Source organism: Centropristis striata, chromosome 16, assembly GCF_030273125.1.
Source record: "Centropristis striata isolate RG_2023a ecotype Rhode Island chromosome 16, C.striata_1.0, whole genome shotgun sequence".
In the NCBI taxonomy this organism is placed as follows: domain Eukaryota; kingdom Metazoa; phylum Chordata; class Actinopteri; order Perciformes; family Serranidae; genus Centropristis; species Centropristis striata.
Window position 1 is genome coordinate 34,080,077 of NC_081532.1, and position 17,439 is coordinate 34,097,515.

A 17,439-nucleotide genomic window follows, 5' to 3' on the forward strand; every position below is an offset into this window, starting at 1 on the left:
ATGTAAAGCATATTTGTTAATGAGTCTCTTTATCAAAGCTGGTTTATCAAAATCCTGCATGTTTATCATTTGACTCAGGTGATAATAATGGTAATAAAATGATTGTGTACGCTATAGCCTTTGTTCAGTGTACAGCTTGTAACAAGCCTCGATAACATATTGCAGTGATGCAGCGGATATGATATGTATTTGACCTCATAAACATTTCAGCAATGTTTCCTTATCAGATGAACTTGTTCTGCAGCAGGAAGAGAGAGAGGGAGAGGAAGGTTCAAGCTGCAGCTTAAAGTGTCCAAAGTCAGATTGTTTATCCCTCATGTGACTTAGATTTCATGTGTTTTCTAATTAGTGCAAACTGCAAAAAAAAGGCTGCTCTGAGTCACAGTGTCTCAGTTTGGATCTGGGTCACATTAATACAAGGCTTAGAATCAGATTCAGAGCCATGAGACCTGCATGTGATGTGTGAACTGAACAATCAACTCAGCTGAAAAGAAATTGTTCTGTCATTCAACTATCTGCAGCTCGTCTCAGGAACTCACAAACTGAACAAAATTAAAGTTACTCAGTGTGTTTCAAATACAAGTGCAGTTTGGAGGCTCTTCAGTACACTTAACAACCTGATATCAAAGACTTTGGTTCACACAAAAGCTGCAACTAATGATTGTTTTCACCATTGATCAATCTGAGAGGCTGAAACAAAGGAACATTTGTCTTTTCAGCTTGAAAAAAAATCACTAAAACTTTGATCGCATGATCAAAATATTTGCTCGATAATAGTCATTTTCTGTCACCTGACTATTTGTTTCATTAATCAATTGTTACATCTCTAAATCTGAGCGGCTCCATGCAGGTCTGCAGCGTCAACGCAGCCAGAAAGAGAGAAAGAAAATGAGTGACAGCTGAGCCGGGGAGACAGAGATGACAGATGAAAGCTGCTGAGGTTTGCACACTTGTTAAAAGCCTTTTGTTCTCCTCATTGTTGTTGAGACAGCTCAGATTTCCTCTCACAGAATTACACGACAAATCCCAAAGCATCAGCGGGACTCCCACACCTCCAGCCTCCAGCAGCAGCACTCTGATGCTGAGATAAGGCTCAGTTTAAACTCTAGAAACAGCTGAAAATAAGGCGAAGATTGAAGAATCTTTCACCATGTACACTACCGGTCAAAAGTTTTAGAACACCCCAATTTTTCCAGTTTTTTATTGAAAATCAAGCAGTTCAAGTCAAATCAACAGCTTGAAAGGGTACAAAGGTAGGTGGTGAACTGCCAGAGGTAAATAAAAAAAGGTCAAATATAACGTACATTTCAGAATTATACAAGTAGGCCTTTTTCAGGGAACAAGAAATGGGTTAACAACTTAACTCTATGGAGTCTTGGGCTATTTTGTTCATTTTTGAATTCTTTTCATGTCTTTGTAAGTCATTTTGTGTCTTTTTTTGGTCATTTTGTGTCTTTTTTTAGTCCTTTAGTCCAACATAAAATGTGATTTTGAATCTTTTTTTTACTTTCAAAACACTATCATGCTCAATAAAGAATTTTAAATGTTGAAAATGTGCATTAATTTCAGAGTACACTGAGACATTAAACTGCATCATTTTCAATTAAATTCTGGAAAAGTTGGTGTGTTCTAAAACTTTTGACCAGTAGTGTATATCTGTGTCACTACTAAAGAATAAGAATGGGATCCATTCTATGGCCACGCTGCACTACCTTACATAAACACATTTTATATTGAAGAGAGGTGAAAATACAATATTTAATAACGTTGTATATCTCAAACAATTAACTCTATATAAAGCTCTTTTGTAGGTACTCAAAACCATATTGTAATAAGTTTACATTCACAATTACCGTGTGAAAGTGATTTTTAGGTGGTCAGATTATAATCCTTTAATGTTAAGATACATTTAAATTAGCATTATCTCAGACATGAAGAAACAAAAACTGCTTTTGTAGTTTTATCACAAAACATTGAAACATTACAGTAATATTTAATTACTGGCATAATATAGTTTTTTTGTCACGTTATACAGCTGAAAAGATGAATCCATTAGTTTTCTACTACTAAAAATGTATCACTTACTATTTTGATAATCCAGGGATCCAGACTGCGACCATTTAGGTGCATTTTGTGGTCATTTTTGGAAACAGTGCGACTAAATGTTATAACAAGAAGCACCAATGCAACCTCAAAATATGAAAAATTAATTTTTTAAAAAGGGAATATAAAAATTCCCTTATTCCAGAGTATTTTCCGGTTTCTTTACTCTTCTGTGACAGTTAACTGAATATCTTCGAGTTATGGGCAAAACAAGACATTTCCAACATGTTATAGAGCAAACAACTAGTGGATTATTTGAGAAGATATTTGACAGGTTTATCATCAATGAAAATAATTGTCATTGCGGCCCAAATTTGTAAATCGTATTTATTTTCAGACCTTATGAGTGAAAAGAAAAGAAATGAATGTCTGCTGTAGGCATTATATTAAAGACTCTTTCTGCACTTCATGAGGTTCTTCATGCACTGCAAAAAAAGCCAACTTGTATTTTTTGGCCTAAAACAGTGATTTAAGTTGGTAAAACTTGGAAATATAGATTATTGACATTTAGGGCAATAATGTAAGTTAGCACAACAAAGGAAGCCAGTTGTCTGCTCAAAAACAAGTTGGTGAGTTGTTGTTACTGATATCTTTAAGTTGGGGTTCACAACAAGGGACAATAGTTCTGATAACTCTTATTTCTTTGTTGGGAAATTCGGTCATTAGCGAAAGTTAGCAGCTAACTGATGCTAGCGGCTAACTGATGCTAGCGGCTAACTGATGCTGCTGGCGCTGCTTGTTACAGCTACAAGAGTAGCTTTATTTTCTAAATATTCACTCAGTGAATGTACATAATCACTTTGTATGCTGGAACATCATTAACTTGCATTGTAGCAAAATCCGTGTCAGTTTCACGGAAATTTGAGCGATTCCGTGGCTATTCCTCGGATTTTGAGTTAAGCGAAATCCATGGCTATTTCACGGATTTCTGTGAGACCAGGTTCGAAATTATAAGTACAACTTACAGTTGAGTTGACAAAAATCAGAATTCAGAGTTGAGCAAACTCAAAAACAAAACTTAAAATATGTAGTTTAATTGTCCAACTTAAAATTTTATTGAAGTTTGTTGCCTTGAAATTTTTAGTTCACCCAACTTTTCTTTTTTTGCAGTGTGTTCTCTACTTTGTTGAAACGTTGCTGCAGCTCTATCAGACGCCTCCCTGCACTCTGTGGTTCAAGGTGACTCAAGTAAAACACGCAGCAGACTGAAAGGGAGCAATAACAATGACATAAACAGGATATTTTACAACCTGCATTAGCCTGATGGATTAAAAACATAGAGAGCTGGTTTACTGGCAGCGCTGGCTGCTGGACTCCAGCCTCGGAGTATTTCACTGGACGAATGTCTCCCTGTAACACAGAGATAACCTTTGTTCCAGATAATGGCTGCTTATCTGCCAGAGAGGTTGTTGGTGAAGTGTTTATCCAAAAGCATGCACAGCCTGCGCTTCATGGAAAAGTAAATAAATATCAGTGTGATTTATTCACATATTTTACTGGCATATAATTAACCCACTTTACTCTCTGCCCACTTTAAAACTTGTGCTGGAGTTCAGTATATTTATCTTTTGTGCCATCGTTTTAAGTTTTTCCATGCAGGCAAATGCTGATCTGAAGTTTTGTTTTATTATGACTGTCCGCAAATGATTAGTTTTTTTTCCTGTTTTGTGTTTTAAATGAGTGGTATTTATGTGTTTAAACCAAAATCAAAGTTATATAGGGACTATTGTGCAAAACTTTTCATAGGTATAAATTTGAGCAATGAATAAGAACTTTGGAAATTAGTTTATAACCAAGTAGGATTTGTTTGCTATTTTGGTGCAAAATGCTCAAAATTAACTGTAATAAGCACTGTTAAGAATCGTAACTATATAATTTGAATGCACATTAAATAATATGTACAATATAGACAATATGTGCAGTGTTTAAAAGTAGTAGAACAGAAATGCTTTTCTATTTTAAATCAACTCCCAAAATTTTAAGCAGCAGAATGAGTTTAAACTGTTGCTTTCTGTATATAATACAGAACAATAATCCAATATTTACACTTTAGCCATTTAGCTTCAGAGTCTGCAGACAGAAACAAGTGGTGCCACAAATACACTACCGGTCAAAAGTTTTAGAACACCCCAATTTTTCCATTTTTTTATTGAAATTCAAGCAGTTCAAGTCAAATGAACAGCTTGAAAGGGTACAAAGGTAAGTGGTGAACTGCCAGAGGTAAATAAAAAAAGGTAAGCTTAACCAAAACTGAAAAATAATGTACATTTCAGAATTATACAAGTAGGCCTTTTTCAGGGAACAAGAAATGGGTTAACAACTTAACTCTATGGAGTCTTGGGCTATTTTGTCCATTTTTGAATTCTTTTCGTGTCTTTGTAAGTCATTTTGTGTCTTTTTTTGGTCATTTTGTTTCTTTTTTTAGTCATTTTGTGTCTTTTGGTGTCTTTTTTTGTCATTTTGTGTCTTTTTTTGGTCATTTTGTGTCTTTTTTTTAGTCCTTTAGTCCAACATAAAATGTGATTTTGAATCTTTTTTTTTACTTTCAAAACACTATCATGCTCAATAAAGACTTTTAAATGTTGCAAATGTGCATTAATTTCAGAGTACACTGAGACATTAAACTGCATCATTTTCAATTAAATTCTGGAAAAGTTGGTGTGTTCTAAAACTTTTGACCAGTAGTGTATGTGACAGTCTGGTTCCAGAGACAGGAAAGGCTCCTGAGTCCTACAGGTGTCTCTCTAACCACCAGGCTTCACTTCACAGTGTCTATTATAAACTAAGACCTCTTTCCACAATGAGGTCAGTGCAGAGGGAAGTTTTTGGTTTGGAAACAGGCGTCTTTATGTGTGAGGATTAGCTGTGGAGCTGGGTCAGACGCAGCCGTCCAACATGCTCAGACCAACACTGTGTGTGTGTGGAAAGCAATGAGTCTGAGGAGATCTGTGGAGATGTTGTCCAAACAGCGTCCATGTGCAAACAGAGCATGTGTCGGCGGCTCCCACGGCCGTGTTTGCTGCTCGCTCTGGCCTCGTGCCTGGGACCGCGGCGGTGCTGCGGTGCTCGGTTTGTGCAAAGTTTTATGGACATGGTGTATTTTTTTGTGCGTGTGTGGCTTGTGGTTCTGTGCACACTGCTTATTGACTGTTAGCCTCAGTGTCGGGTTTGCTCTGCGCTCCCTCACGTGACATATACGCAACATACACAGACATAGACATAGACACACACACACACACACACACACACACACACACACACACACACACACACACACACACACACACACACACACACACACACACACACACACACACACACACACACACACACACACACACACCCAAACCACACAGATCCCAGGGTGTGCTGTGTTTGACTTACAACACTGCCAACATGTAAACTAGTATTTTTGAGGCAATGTACAAACCAATGTTGTGAATATCCGTCTTATTTTGGCGGTGAGCGAGCCCAGATCTAATTACTTATCATGGCTATTACCATGTGTTTATTTGATGACTAGAAAGTGCAACTTCACACATTTACAGCTCAAAATGAGAGAAAACAAGATGGAAACATTTGAGGAAACGTTTTGGCTCTGAGGTTTTAATTTGTCTCTTTGTGTGTTAAGCATATTGGAAGATATAATCAAATATACTTTACTTAAGTCAATCAAACTCTACAGCATCTATAGCACCTTTCAAACTGGTTAGTGCAATTCAAAGTGCTTCTCAGATGATTGACAGACCAATAATTAAGAAAGAAAAAGTGAAGACCGTAAAAAACATTTTTCTTAAAAGTCAAAAGCCATTAAATTATTATATGCCAATGCACGCAAATCTATACAAACTGTGAAAATTTAAAAACATAAGAGTAAAGTTAGAAAAATTGAGTAAAATACAATAAAGGATTAGATTAAAAAAAACCATGACAATAAAATACAATAAGACATTAGACTAAAAACTAGATGAAATTGATAAAAAGACAGAATCTTAAGAAAAATAAAGTGGATAGGCATGATTAAAAAAAAAATGATGGAATTAAATAATTGAATAAAAAATGTCTAGTGTCTCTAAATAGGTTGGTTTTTCGTTGAGAAACTGGAATCTTAATGTGCGTGAATAAGTAAATTAATATATATATATATATATATATATAAAGTGATAGAAAAAGCACTTCTAGTTATATTACATTGTATTTGTATTACTTTAATATTTTATGAATGTTAAGTAAACAGCATTTTAAATGTTGTCATTGGTAAAACTGGAGATCACTTTAACTGCTTTATATAATGATATATATAACATAAAATTATATATTATTATTATAATTCCCAAAAAAAAAACACAATATTTTACTTTTTTTAAGTAGCATAAAATGGAAATATTGCATCAAAGTACCATCAGTGTTCTTTAAAAAAGCATACACGGGGTAATCCCTTGCAGTGATCTAAAATAATTTGTATTTTGATATGTGATTTCTTTATTCTGTGTGAATTGTACATCTGCATTTGTATTTTTGAACCATGCTAAATAGTGAAATAACCTGGGCTAACTCGTGATAAGATGGAGAAACTCTTATTATTATTATTATTCTGGTTGTTTTTTTTTGGTTGTTTGTTGTTGTATTTTTGGGGGTTTTTGTTTGTTTGTATTTTATATTTGAACTTTCACCTAAGTGTTGCTCTATGTTATCTTATAAATTCCTGATTTTCAAGGAAGGACAACCTGAATGCTGGACAATAACTTAGTTGCACCTGATGTCTCCTTTGTTGTGAGAGCACTCTTATTTCTGTATATTTATGTATTTTGGAAACATTTTGAAAACTCAATAAAGATAATGTTGGCAAAAAAAAGCAAACACTTTCCTTCTTTTGAATGCAACAGTACAGACTGTCAGCTGATATTCATCTGCGGTTTCAATGAAAACACAATGTAAAACTCTAACTGGAGTTATGGGAATGCTATATGCTGTTAAAGTTATTCATGCTGGCAGGAACACGCTGCACTGTTCCACCTAATGTTCCTGCTGCAGGGAGGAAGTGTCACACAATGCCTGTTTACCATAATGTTTCTGGACTGGACGCAGTGAGAATTTATAATCACACAATGTGCTAAAACCACGCCTCATCTTTCTGCTCGGATTTGTCTTAAATCTTTCTCTCATCCCTCTGCTGGTCTAATCTGCTCCAACAATCTTTTCCTCCATCTCTCATCTTCCCCTCAGATCTTCCCCTTCATTACATACCGTCGTTATGCACTTTGTGTTTTTTATGCACACTGTTCATTGCACCTTATTTGTTTCATAGCACCAACATTTGTATACTGCATATTCATATTTATTCTGCACTGGAATTCTACTCCTTAATACATACTCCTTCTTTAGACACTTTATTTGTATTTTTACATTACATTTTATTGTATTTTTATATTTTATTGCTTGAAGTATGCCTAGGTTGTTCTTTTTATTTAATTATTTAATTGTGTTGTCATTGTCTCTGTGTGTAATGCTGCTGCTACACTGTAATTTCCCAGCTTGGGATAAATAAAGTACATCTATCTATCTATCTATCTATCTCTTATCTCTGTTTGCAGTCTTTTTTCTCCTCTTTCCTCCCTCACTTCTCTGTAATAATCCCCTCTTCTCTCCTCTTTGCTTCCTCCATCTCTTGCCCTCTAGTCTCATCTTCTCCATCTAATCTTTCCTTTGCCTTCTCTCTCTCCTACTTTCCTCGCCTTCAGCTGCTCTTTTCTGTCCTTTCCCTCGTCCCCTCCCTTTATTTCACCCTTACCAGTATCTTCCATAAAGAGAGAGGGAGAGACATCTGGCTCTAGTTAATGTCTGAGCTGGCGGAGGGCGGTGGGATGGGAGGAGGACCATCTCGCTGTGGCCCATCCGGATCCAAACATTCCTGCTCTGCTGAGACAAGGCAGCTGAGGCAGCAGGAACGCTCACAGAGGGACTACAGCGAGCAGCGGGGACGTGAAGGACATTCTCCTCAGTCTGAAGCAGGGACTTATCTCTCAACTTCATCTGGACACTGAACTGAATACCACAATTCCTTGAGTTAATGAATTATGTGTACAGTCACTTTGTTATACCATCAATTGATCCTGGTTCATGTCAGGGAATATCCAATAATTCTGTAATCTAAATCAGCGAAATACAGAGGAAAGCCACATTTAGAGTTGGGTCTATTTGTTGGTTTGCCCCGGTGTACGAGCTTAAACCAGTTTGATTTTATGCAAACCTGCTGACCTGTCATTTACCATTCTTGCAAAATAAAAATTTGCCTACATCAGCAGCCTGTGCCATCAGCATCAGAGCACTTAATCTGACTTGTATTTGATTATGTGTAGCACACATACAGTACAGGCCAAAAGTTTGGACACACACCTTCTCATTCAATGCGCTTTTCTTTATTTTCATGACTATTTACATTGTAGATTCTCACTGAAGGCATCAAAACTATGAATGAACACATATGGAATTATGTACTTAACAAAAAAGTGAGAAATAACTGAAAACATGTCTTGTATTTTAGATTCCTCAAAGTAACCACCCTTTGAGAATTTAAGACATGTTTTCAGTTATTTCACACTTTTTTGTTAAGTACATAATTCCACATGTGTTCATTAATAGTTTTGATGAATCTACAATGTCAATAGTCATGAAAATAAAGGAAAAACATTGAATGAGAAGGTGTGTCCAAACTTTTGGCCTGTACTGTACACTTTACTAGGACAGGTCAAAACCTATATGCAAGGTGTGGTTCTTGTCAGGTAAATGCATGTTGATTTTACGACTTATTAAATCCAAGTTAGGGCAAAGTTAAAGCATGACGAGACCTATTGTCAAAATTAAAAACAACATGTCTATCGTATATAGATTTACTATATTTTTTATACTGTGGGGTCATCCAAATACATCCAATGTAAACAAAGCAGTAGGAGAAGCTCTTCTCTTCAGCTATCCTCAGTTATTATAATCAGTGATATAATAATCAGTGAGGTTATGAAGACTAAACTATACACCTTACATGCAGCTGATTCAGGCCAAATGTATAAATAATTATGTGATTTAGTATCTGCTACCTGTCCTGTAAAAAGTATTCATTAGAGGTTTTTGATTCATTTGACTTTTTCTACCTCCCTCATGTTAACGGGCCAGGCCCATTTAGAGAAGATTCAGGCTAGATCAATTGATTTATTTCTCTGTAATCTCACTTTAAAAAGTTAACTTTGCACTAAAGTTAATAAGGTACATGAAACATAGGCTTTATCATGTGATTATTTCATTTGGACTATTTCTTTCTTGAATTACCAGAAACCATGATATATCATGATATATATTCTTATCAAGATATTAAATGATCCCTATGGGGATAGAGGATTTTGGCCATATAGAGCCCTAACAGCATGTGAGACCAAAACAAGTGTATGAGCACCAGCTTCAAAAATAGGACAGTCTTATCTGGTGTTCCAAACAAGCAGCACAGCAGTTTGTATTTTAAGACCTTACAGGGATCGTTTTGTTCAAATTTGAGAGCTTTTCTGAAATGTCTTACAACTTGTGTGTTGAAGAGACATAGAAGAGCTACAGACACTAAATCAGTCTTATCTTGGAGCCCCACACTCAGAGGTCAGGGGTCAGCTCTCTTATCTCCACCTCTGGCAGACAGACGGGGAGGCAGAGTGTCGTAAATCAATCCCACCTCTGCTCTCGCTCGCTGTGATTCAGACAAGACAATACAGGCATCCCACGCATTTCTCTTTTCGAAACTCTGGGCTTTTTTTTTTTTAATCCCACCCACACCAAAGTAATGACTGTTAAACATCAAACAAAGATTTGGAGAGCATAACAGGGTATTATGGGGATCGTACTTCACATGAAGTGGTAATCAGTGCCGTCTCAACTGGCCTGCAACTGCAGATAATTGTTGCAGAGGAGTTCTCAGATCAGCAGGGAAAATGTTCTTCTGTGTGCAGAAGTCATTGAACCACAGTCCAAATTTTAAATCTTGGTTATTTCACTAGTGTGACTGTACAACATACTCAAAACGTGGTTAAACGTGGTTATTTGCATATTTTTAAGCCGTTGAGACAGAAAGATTAATTCAAATGAATTCATTTGTCAGACAAATGCTCATCACAGTTTCCCACAGCCCAAGGCCATGTGTTCCAGTTGTTTATTTTGTCCAACAAGCAGTCCAAATCCCATAACTATTCAAAAAAGAATGATAAACAGCAACCTTTTTAGAGTCTGACACCAGCAAATGTTTGTTATTATTTGCTAGAAAGAAAAATGATGATCAAACCAATGTACTAAAGCAATGATATAAATGATAAATCAACTCCACAACAGCAGAAATGCACCATCGGTTGAGTTTTCTGTGTCTCAGTTCAGTGAAAATCAAATGGGCTTCCTGCAGGTTGTTGTGTGTCCCCACAGTGTGGATGCACAGGGACACAATGGAAGTGGACTACACAGACTTTCTGTTGGTCTTTACAGACTGGACACAATGGAGTGTTGTTCCTCCTGAGTGAATAGGAGGAGATGAAGAAAAGAACAACAGAGAACCGCCTGTTAAAGCTAAAGTCCTCCGTGCACATTATTCCAATGATTCAGGACACTTCAGTTTGTCTTTATGGACTTGAGGAAGTGGTGAAAATTGCAGAATCTTGTATACTAAATGTCAACATGGTGTCATCAATGTTTTAGAATGTCAAAGCACAATGGAGGCTGACAAAATATTTTCATATTTTCTCAGTCCATCATCTTTTTTGGTCTGTAACATGTCAAAAATAGCAAAAAAACACCAAAATTGACATATTCAAATTTAATGTTTTTTGTCGCCAAAAACTAAAAAAGTTTGCTATTCAAATATAAATCAAAATCTTCCTTATGTATAAAAAGCAACTATTGGTCAGCTGTATAGAAATATGGCTCCAATGGCCCAGTAGACGGACATACACACTGATCCAGTGACTGCCAAGAAGCTTCTTGAAGAATACAATGATAATGGGATGATACAATAAATAAAATCAATAAAAAGTGAAAAAATTGATATATATATTATCATATTTAGGCCTTTTTTTTGAATAACCAACTTTACAATATTCACTGTATTTAAAAGTACAGGTTGTTTTTCATTTAAATGTCTGGAAGAGATTTAAGCTGTCAAATCATGATCTAGTTGTTTTTTGAGTGACATAATATCAGCATAAGTAATTGTGTTAAATGGACATATGCTCTCTTCTTACATTGATCACAGGCTCTGAATTTAATCTAACCGAAATAGTATCATGGTCGACTTTGTGATGTCAGCCAAAATAGTTTTGTTGTACAAACAATTGATGATCATGATGAACCATGTGATTGTCATCCCTTAGTAGCAACGCTGTGTTAACTAATGCTTAGGGTTGAAGAAAGATCACTTTTTTGACTATAGAGCTGTAGGACCAATGGGACGTCAGAACTCAAAAAAATCAAAATGACTTTATCCCATAAGAACCCAGACCCAGTTATCCTAAAAGGATGTGTTCTATAAGTTGACCACATAAAACACATTTCTGATGTTTAAAAAAAAAATAAAAAATGTTACCCCTAAATGCCAAAGATCTGTGATGTCACATATGAATGTTAAATTGGCCGTTTATGGTATTTATGTTTATGATATTTCTTATTTTAAAATAGAAAAAAAAATAGGCAAATTGCTGTCTCTGTAAGCAGAAAATGTGTCTTTTTCTTTTGCATCTCCATAACATATATCAAAACTGTGACTTTAATTTGTTCAGTTCCCTATTAACGGTTTAGAATTGTTAAATGGGTTTAAACTTAGCCAAGTAACAAAAAAATAAGCTTTTTAAAATTAGCTACTTTTTCACATTTCTATTCCCAGTCACAGCTACATTTTGGAGAAGTCACTTCCTGTTAAAGTCACATGACCACCACACCAGGGTGTTGAGTATATGTCACTTAGGGATTTAATGAGTTAATGTGAAGCATAAAGCTGAATATGGGAGATTCTAGAAGATTTAAAGTGTTTGTTACACGGGTGTCACCATGGGTTCTTATGGGTTATTTATCCCAGAGGGTAAATTCAGTTAGTCTGGTGGAATCTCTGTTAGAATGAGACAGTCTGATGTCTGTAGGAGAGAATAATAATAATAATAATAATATAGGAGAGAAGGATCTTTTGAATCTCTCCGTCCTGCAGCAGAGAGAGAGGAGCCGTCCACTGCTGTTTTTTTGGTCCATAAAGGTTTTGTGTAGTGGATGATCTGGGTATTTCAGGATGTGGCACCAAAAAAATCATCAAAGCGTCCCAGGACTGTGAGCTGGCTGTGAGACTGCAGACTTTAGTCTTGTTGTGTCCACAGCGAGTTGGATTTCACTGTCGTACAAGCAGTAACGAGTCAACAAATGTGCTTGTAGAGCTGAACAGACGCTGCTGTCACTGTATCCACTGAGCCGCCTGCACATTCATTGTTAATGAAGCGGCTTCAGAGGGCAAAGTCTCAGTGATCCTGTATCAAGAGTTGCCACTTGGCTCATGTTATCTTGTGTTACTGTGACATGATGGTGTCCTTGAGCAAAGCCATGAAAGACAAGCAAAGTGGGCGCATATGTACACCTCAAGAGTTCAAAATTAATTGTTTTGTGACGCTTGGTTGACAGTTTATTTATATTATTTATCATTTTAGAGAGGTGTTGATTTAACTTTATGGACTTTGGAGGCTGTCATTTGTGAGGCTCAAGCACTTTTTAAGCATTTTCAGGCTTTTCTGGCATCTTACGACTCAATAAATAATCAAAATGCCATTAAATGTAGCAACCATGACATGAGAAACAAATATAGGCATTAATTAATTGATGAAATATGTCAAAATGTGAAATCTGTTCTAAGTAAAATGGAAAACTGAATAGGAAAGTGAATAATTAATGGGGAATAAAGAAGGAAAATAATTATGTTTAAATACAACTAAGAGCGTATATCCATATATTCATCAAATTATTTATCTTTGGCAACACTTTCTGTAAAAGTGGCAATGTGGCAGGTTATATTGTTTTTATTGAAATATTAATAAATGTACTGGCCTCACCCTGCCACTCTATATCTCACCTGCTGGCCTGCTAAAGTGGGACTGTGTGATGATGGCAGAACTGTATTTTTAATGCAAGCTTTGCAATATGAATATGCATCAGGTGAACGTTGTGAAACATCAAAAGAGGAACTTTCTCAGTTTCTTTCGTGGAAATGAGGAGGAAGTGGCTCCTGCAACCTTCCCCTTCTCTCACGTGGCTGCATTTTGAATTTTAAATATTTATGCACAATTTGAGAGTAAATAAAACGGGTTGTACTGTACCTCCCAGCGGCCGTAGGTCATGAAGAACAGGGAGAAGGGGATGGCGGTGCCGGACATGGCGTGTGTGGACGGCATGCTGTACTCAGAGTTGTAGAACATCTCCACTTTGACCACCGGGGGGGAGGCGGGCCGGGCCCACCGGATCACATCCTTGGTGCACTGGCCCAGGTACATGACCCAGACCCAGACTATGATCAGCCTCCTGCTCACGAAGGCGTCCATGTTCCACATGACGAAGGGGAAGAAGGTGATGTAGAACAGCTCGTTGCCCAGCTCGGTCCCCAGAGTGAACATGTAGAACAAGAACCGGTTCTGGATGAGGAACTCCTGCCCGGCGTCCCCCGTTAGAGAGTTTTTGCGGAGGGGTTTCAGCGTGCTGCTCACCAGGGGACCCTGGTCCTCGCTGCTTAGATCCCTCTCCCTGTCCTCCAGAGAGTCCGGCCGGGCCCCGCTGTGACCCCCGGTGGCCCCGGCCGGGCTGTGGGCCCCGGCCAGGCTGTGACCCCCGGTGGCCCCGGCCAGGCTGTGGGCCCCGGTGGCCCCGGCCAGGCTGTGGGCCCCGGTGGCCCCGGCCGGGCTGTGACCCCCGGTGGCCCCGGCCAGGCTGTGGGCCCCGGCCAGGCTGTGACCCCCGGTGGCCCCGGCACCAACCCTTTCTCCCCCGGCGGTCGCTGCAGAAACAAGTGCCCCGTTCTGGGGAGGGTTTTCTCTTTCCTCCGCTGTGCTTCTCGCCCCCCTCTTCCGTACCCCCGCTGTCTGAACCATCTCCCCTTCCCCCGCTCCGATAACGGCCGAGTTTCCGCTCTCATTCTCCGCGGGGACGTGATGGTGGCAAGCCCCGTTGTTGTGTGAGTGGGTCCCGTCAGTCTCCTTGCTGCTGACGGGTCTCGAAAACGTCCCGTGTACCCCACAAAAGCGCTGAAATCGAGCGACAAGGTGGGGGTCTTGGAGGTAGTGGTACAGCTCCACCACACGGCTACTTTTCTCCATGTTGCACCCCGGGTCCCTCACCCCCCACGCGGCTGAACACGGACTCTGAACACCGGACGATGGACGCTAGCTCCCCGGCTAACGCAGCTAGCTCACCCGTGCATCCTGGCAGAGTGAACCCCGAACCGATTTTTTAAACTATAACAAGTTGTAATAATAACGACCAGTGGTGTTGTTCAGACCAAAAGCAAGGAAAAGTTTGACGGTGACGGAACGGAACGGGCCGGTTCTTGTTGGACAGGATGCGTTCAGTGACCCGCTATCCAAGTATTATCCTGCAACTGACAGATCCACAGCACTCAGGGGAGCGCGCCTTCCCAGAGGCGTTCAAGGGCTGTCGGAAATGTCGCTATTCTTTGGTTACAGTTAACCCTATAAAGCCAAGTGTATCATATTTGATACACAAGTTTTTGAGACCTATACTGCCTTACAAAGCCTAACTGCAGTAACTACGTTTTTGGTCAAAATTGAGTTATAACTAAAAATGAACCCCCTGATGTCTGTTTTATCTTGTGACAAAGTTTTAGATTTCAATTTTGCTTTATTTCAGATAAATAATTATATTTAAACCACAAAACCAAACTCAAAACCAAGCAGTAATTGCACTTAACACGGTCTGCTTTGGGTATACTAATTTAAACATAAAAATAATAGAAATTATAAGTTTATTTGAAAGGGAAATTATTATCTAGATAGTGATGAAGTAAAAAAGTGAGATAAAGTTATATTAAGACTAAACTATAACATTTATTTATAATATTAAGTCTAAAATACGTACATCTTTGAAAAGAGTTGTTAAACACTTTAAATACCCTTCTAACAAAATCAATTGGAAAATGTTTATTCACTGAAAACTAAATATAAAAGCTGAAATAAAACAAAAACATTATAGTTACTCCACTCTGTTTGTGCATTACTATCAGAACCTTTTACAGCAAAACCAGAGAGCAGTAACTACATTTTTTGGGGTCAAAGGTGAAATAAACCGTCATGATTTTATTAAAAAACTTTAAAGCAGTTCTTCTCAGTTTAACCCTTTGCGTAGTTACTGCAGTTAGACTTTGTAGGGAAGTATACATCATCAGTGTGATATTTTTTTCCTGAAAAACCTGATGTATACATGTGTGGAAGAAAAAAAAACTGAGCAACAAATTGCACAAAAATACAAGATATAGCAAAATTTATATGCAGGTTCCACTGGTGGATCAGTCATTGCTGCGTGAAAACTTCATATCAGCAGATGTACGATGTTGTGTTATATGTAAAAAAATATTTTGCATGTTTGAGGAAAATGTTAAAAGGAATTAAAGTCTTAAAAAGGTTTAAAATGTTGGGTTTTATATGTTTTTGTTAGTTCAAGAACAAACTGTGAGCAACAAATTGCACAAAAAGAACTGATGTATCAAATATGATACAAATTAAAATCATATATGCCTATTGTTTTTAGATTTTTTTGTTAATTACCTGTCAGCAGGTTCAATAAACACTCCAGTTTTAAAAAAAGAAGAATTTTCTGGCAATTATTTAGTGGTTCAGGCTTTATAGGGTTAAAAGGACACAGATTCAGGATCTTTTTTTCCTTCTTTTTATTTCTGGGGAATTTAGAAAAGTTTTAGCAAACATGCGGGGAGAATTAACACTCCCGTTATATTTTGTTTCCACCCGTTTACCAAAATAAAAACATAAAAATAAATAAGCCATTAAATGTACCAAAATATAATTCATTTGATTTATGTATTTACCTCGGTATTAATTATATTTTATTTATTTATTTATTTTATTATTTATAAATTAATAATCTATTTATGTATTATTTTTTAAGTGGTTATTGTTATACGTTTATATATTTTTATTATTTACCCCTGCATTTTCCATATAAAAATGATTTGATTAATATATAGATTAACCATTAAATACACCAACATATAATTAACTTGATTCTTTATTTATTTACATAAGTATTAAAAAATGTTTATATTATTCATAAATGAATTATTTATTTATCATTTTTAATATATTTTAACTTGGTAATGTTTATACATTTTTGTATTAATTTCCTCTGCATTTTCGACATAAACATGATTCGATTAATAAATGAATAAGCCATTAAAAGTACCAAAATATAAGTAATTTGATTCTTTATTTATTTACCTCGGTATTCATTTAAAAAAAATATTATTTATAAATGAGTTATTTATTTATAATTGAAAATTTTATATATTTTTTAATTGATTATCATACATTTTTGCATTATTTTCCTCTGCATTTTCCGCATAAAAAATATGAGATTAATAAATGAATAAACTATTACATGAACCAAAGTATAATTAATTTGGTTCTTTATTTATTTATTTATCTCTGTATTAATTCTCTTTTTGTTATTATTCAATTCATTCATTCATTTTTCACAATTTTTTTATATTTTTCACATGTATTTTTAAATTGGTTATTATTTCTTTTAATTTATGTTATTATGTGTTATTTATTGCATTTGCCCAAATGTATTTATTCATCTATTACTTAGATGCATTTCTTCTTTTTTATTCTGTCCTTTGTAGTGTGTCCTGGGGTCAACTTTTTGCCTTATTTAAAAGGAAATTGTCATAGCATTTAATTCATGAGGTCTTATGATTTCTTGACAAGCTTGTTTATGTATGAGCTCCAACCTGGACATTCAGACTCATGTTGTAAAATTAAATATACAGAAACTATAACTGAACAAACAAAATAATTTTGCAAATAAACTGTAATAAAATGTGTCTGGAAACCGTGGAAATTATGCGTGTCTTATGAACCTTTGTATTCAAAGATGCAAAAACAACAAAAATGTAAACAAAAATGCAAACACGGTATCTTAAAAAACGGAGCGAGACTCCAAAGTTTGAGTTTCCTATGAGCCCCTGAATGCATCAGTGGTTCCGGCGCGCACGTACAATAGATGTGCTCAATACGTCACATGAGCGCGCCTAGTCTGTAG

General features: G+C 36.7%; 1 protein-coding gene across 1 annotated transcript in view; it reads right to left on the bottom strand.

Annotated features, from left to right (window-relative positions):
• Positions 1-14,814, bottom strand: part of sgpp1b (sphingosine-1-phosphate phosphatase 1b) — a 33,915-nt gene extending 19,101 nt beyond the window's left edge. Inside the window, exons 1-2 of the mRNA XM_059352763.1 lie at positions 14,063-14,814; positions 13,473-13,948 (exon numbers count right to left, since the gene is read on the bottom strand). Coding sequence (XP_059208746.1) covers positions 13,473-13,948; positions 14,063-14,462 — 876 coding nt within the window. The 5' untranslated portion in view covers positions 14,463-14,814. The remainder of the gene's footprint in view (positions 1-13,472; positions 13,949-14,062) is intronic.
• Between the last annotated feature and the right edge of the window lie 2,625 nt (positions 14,815-17,439).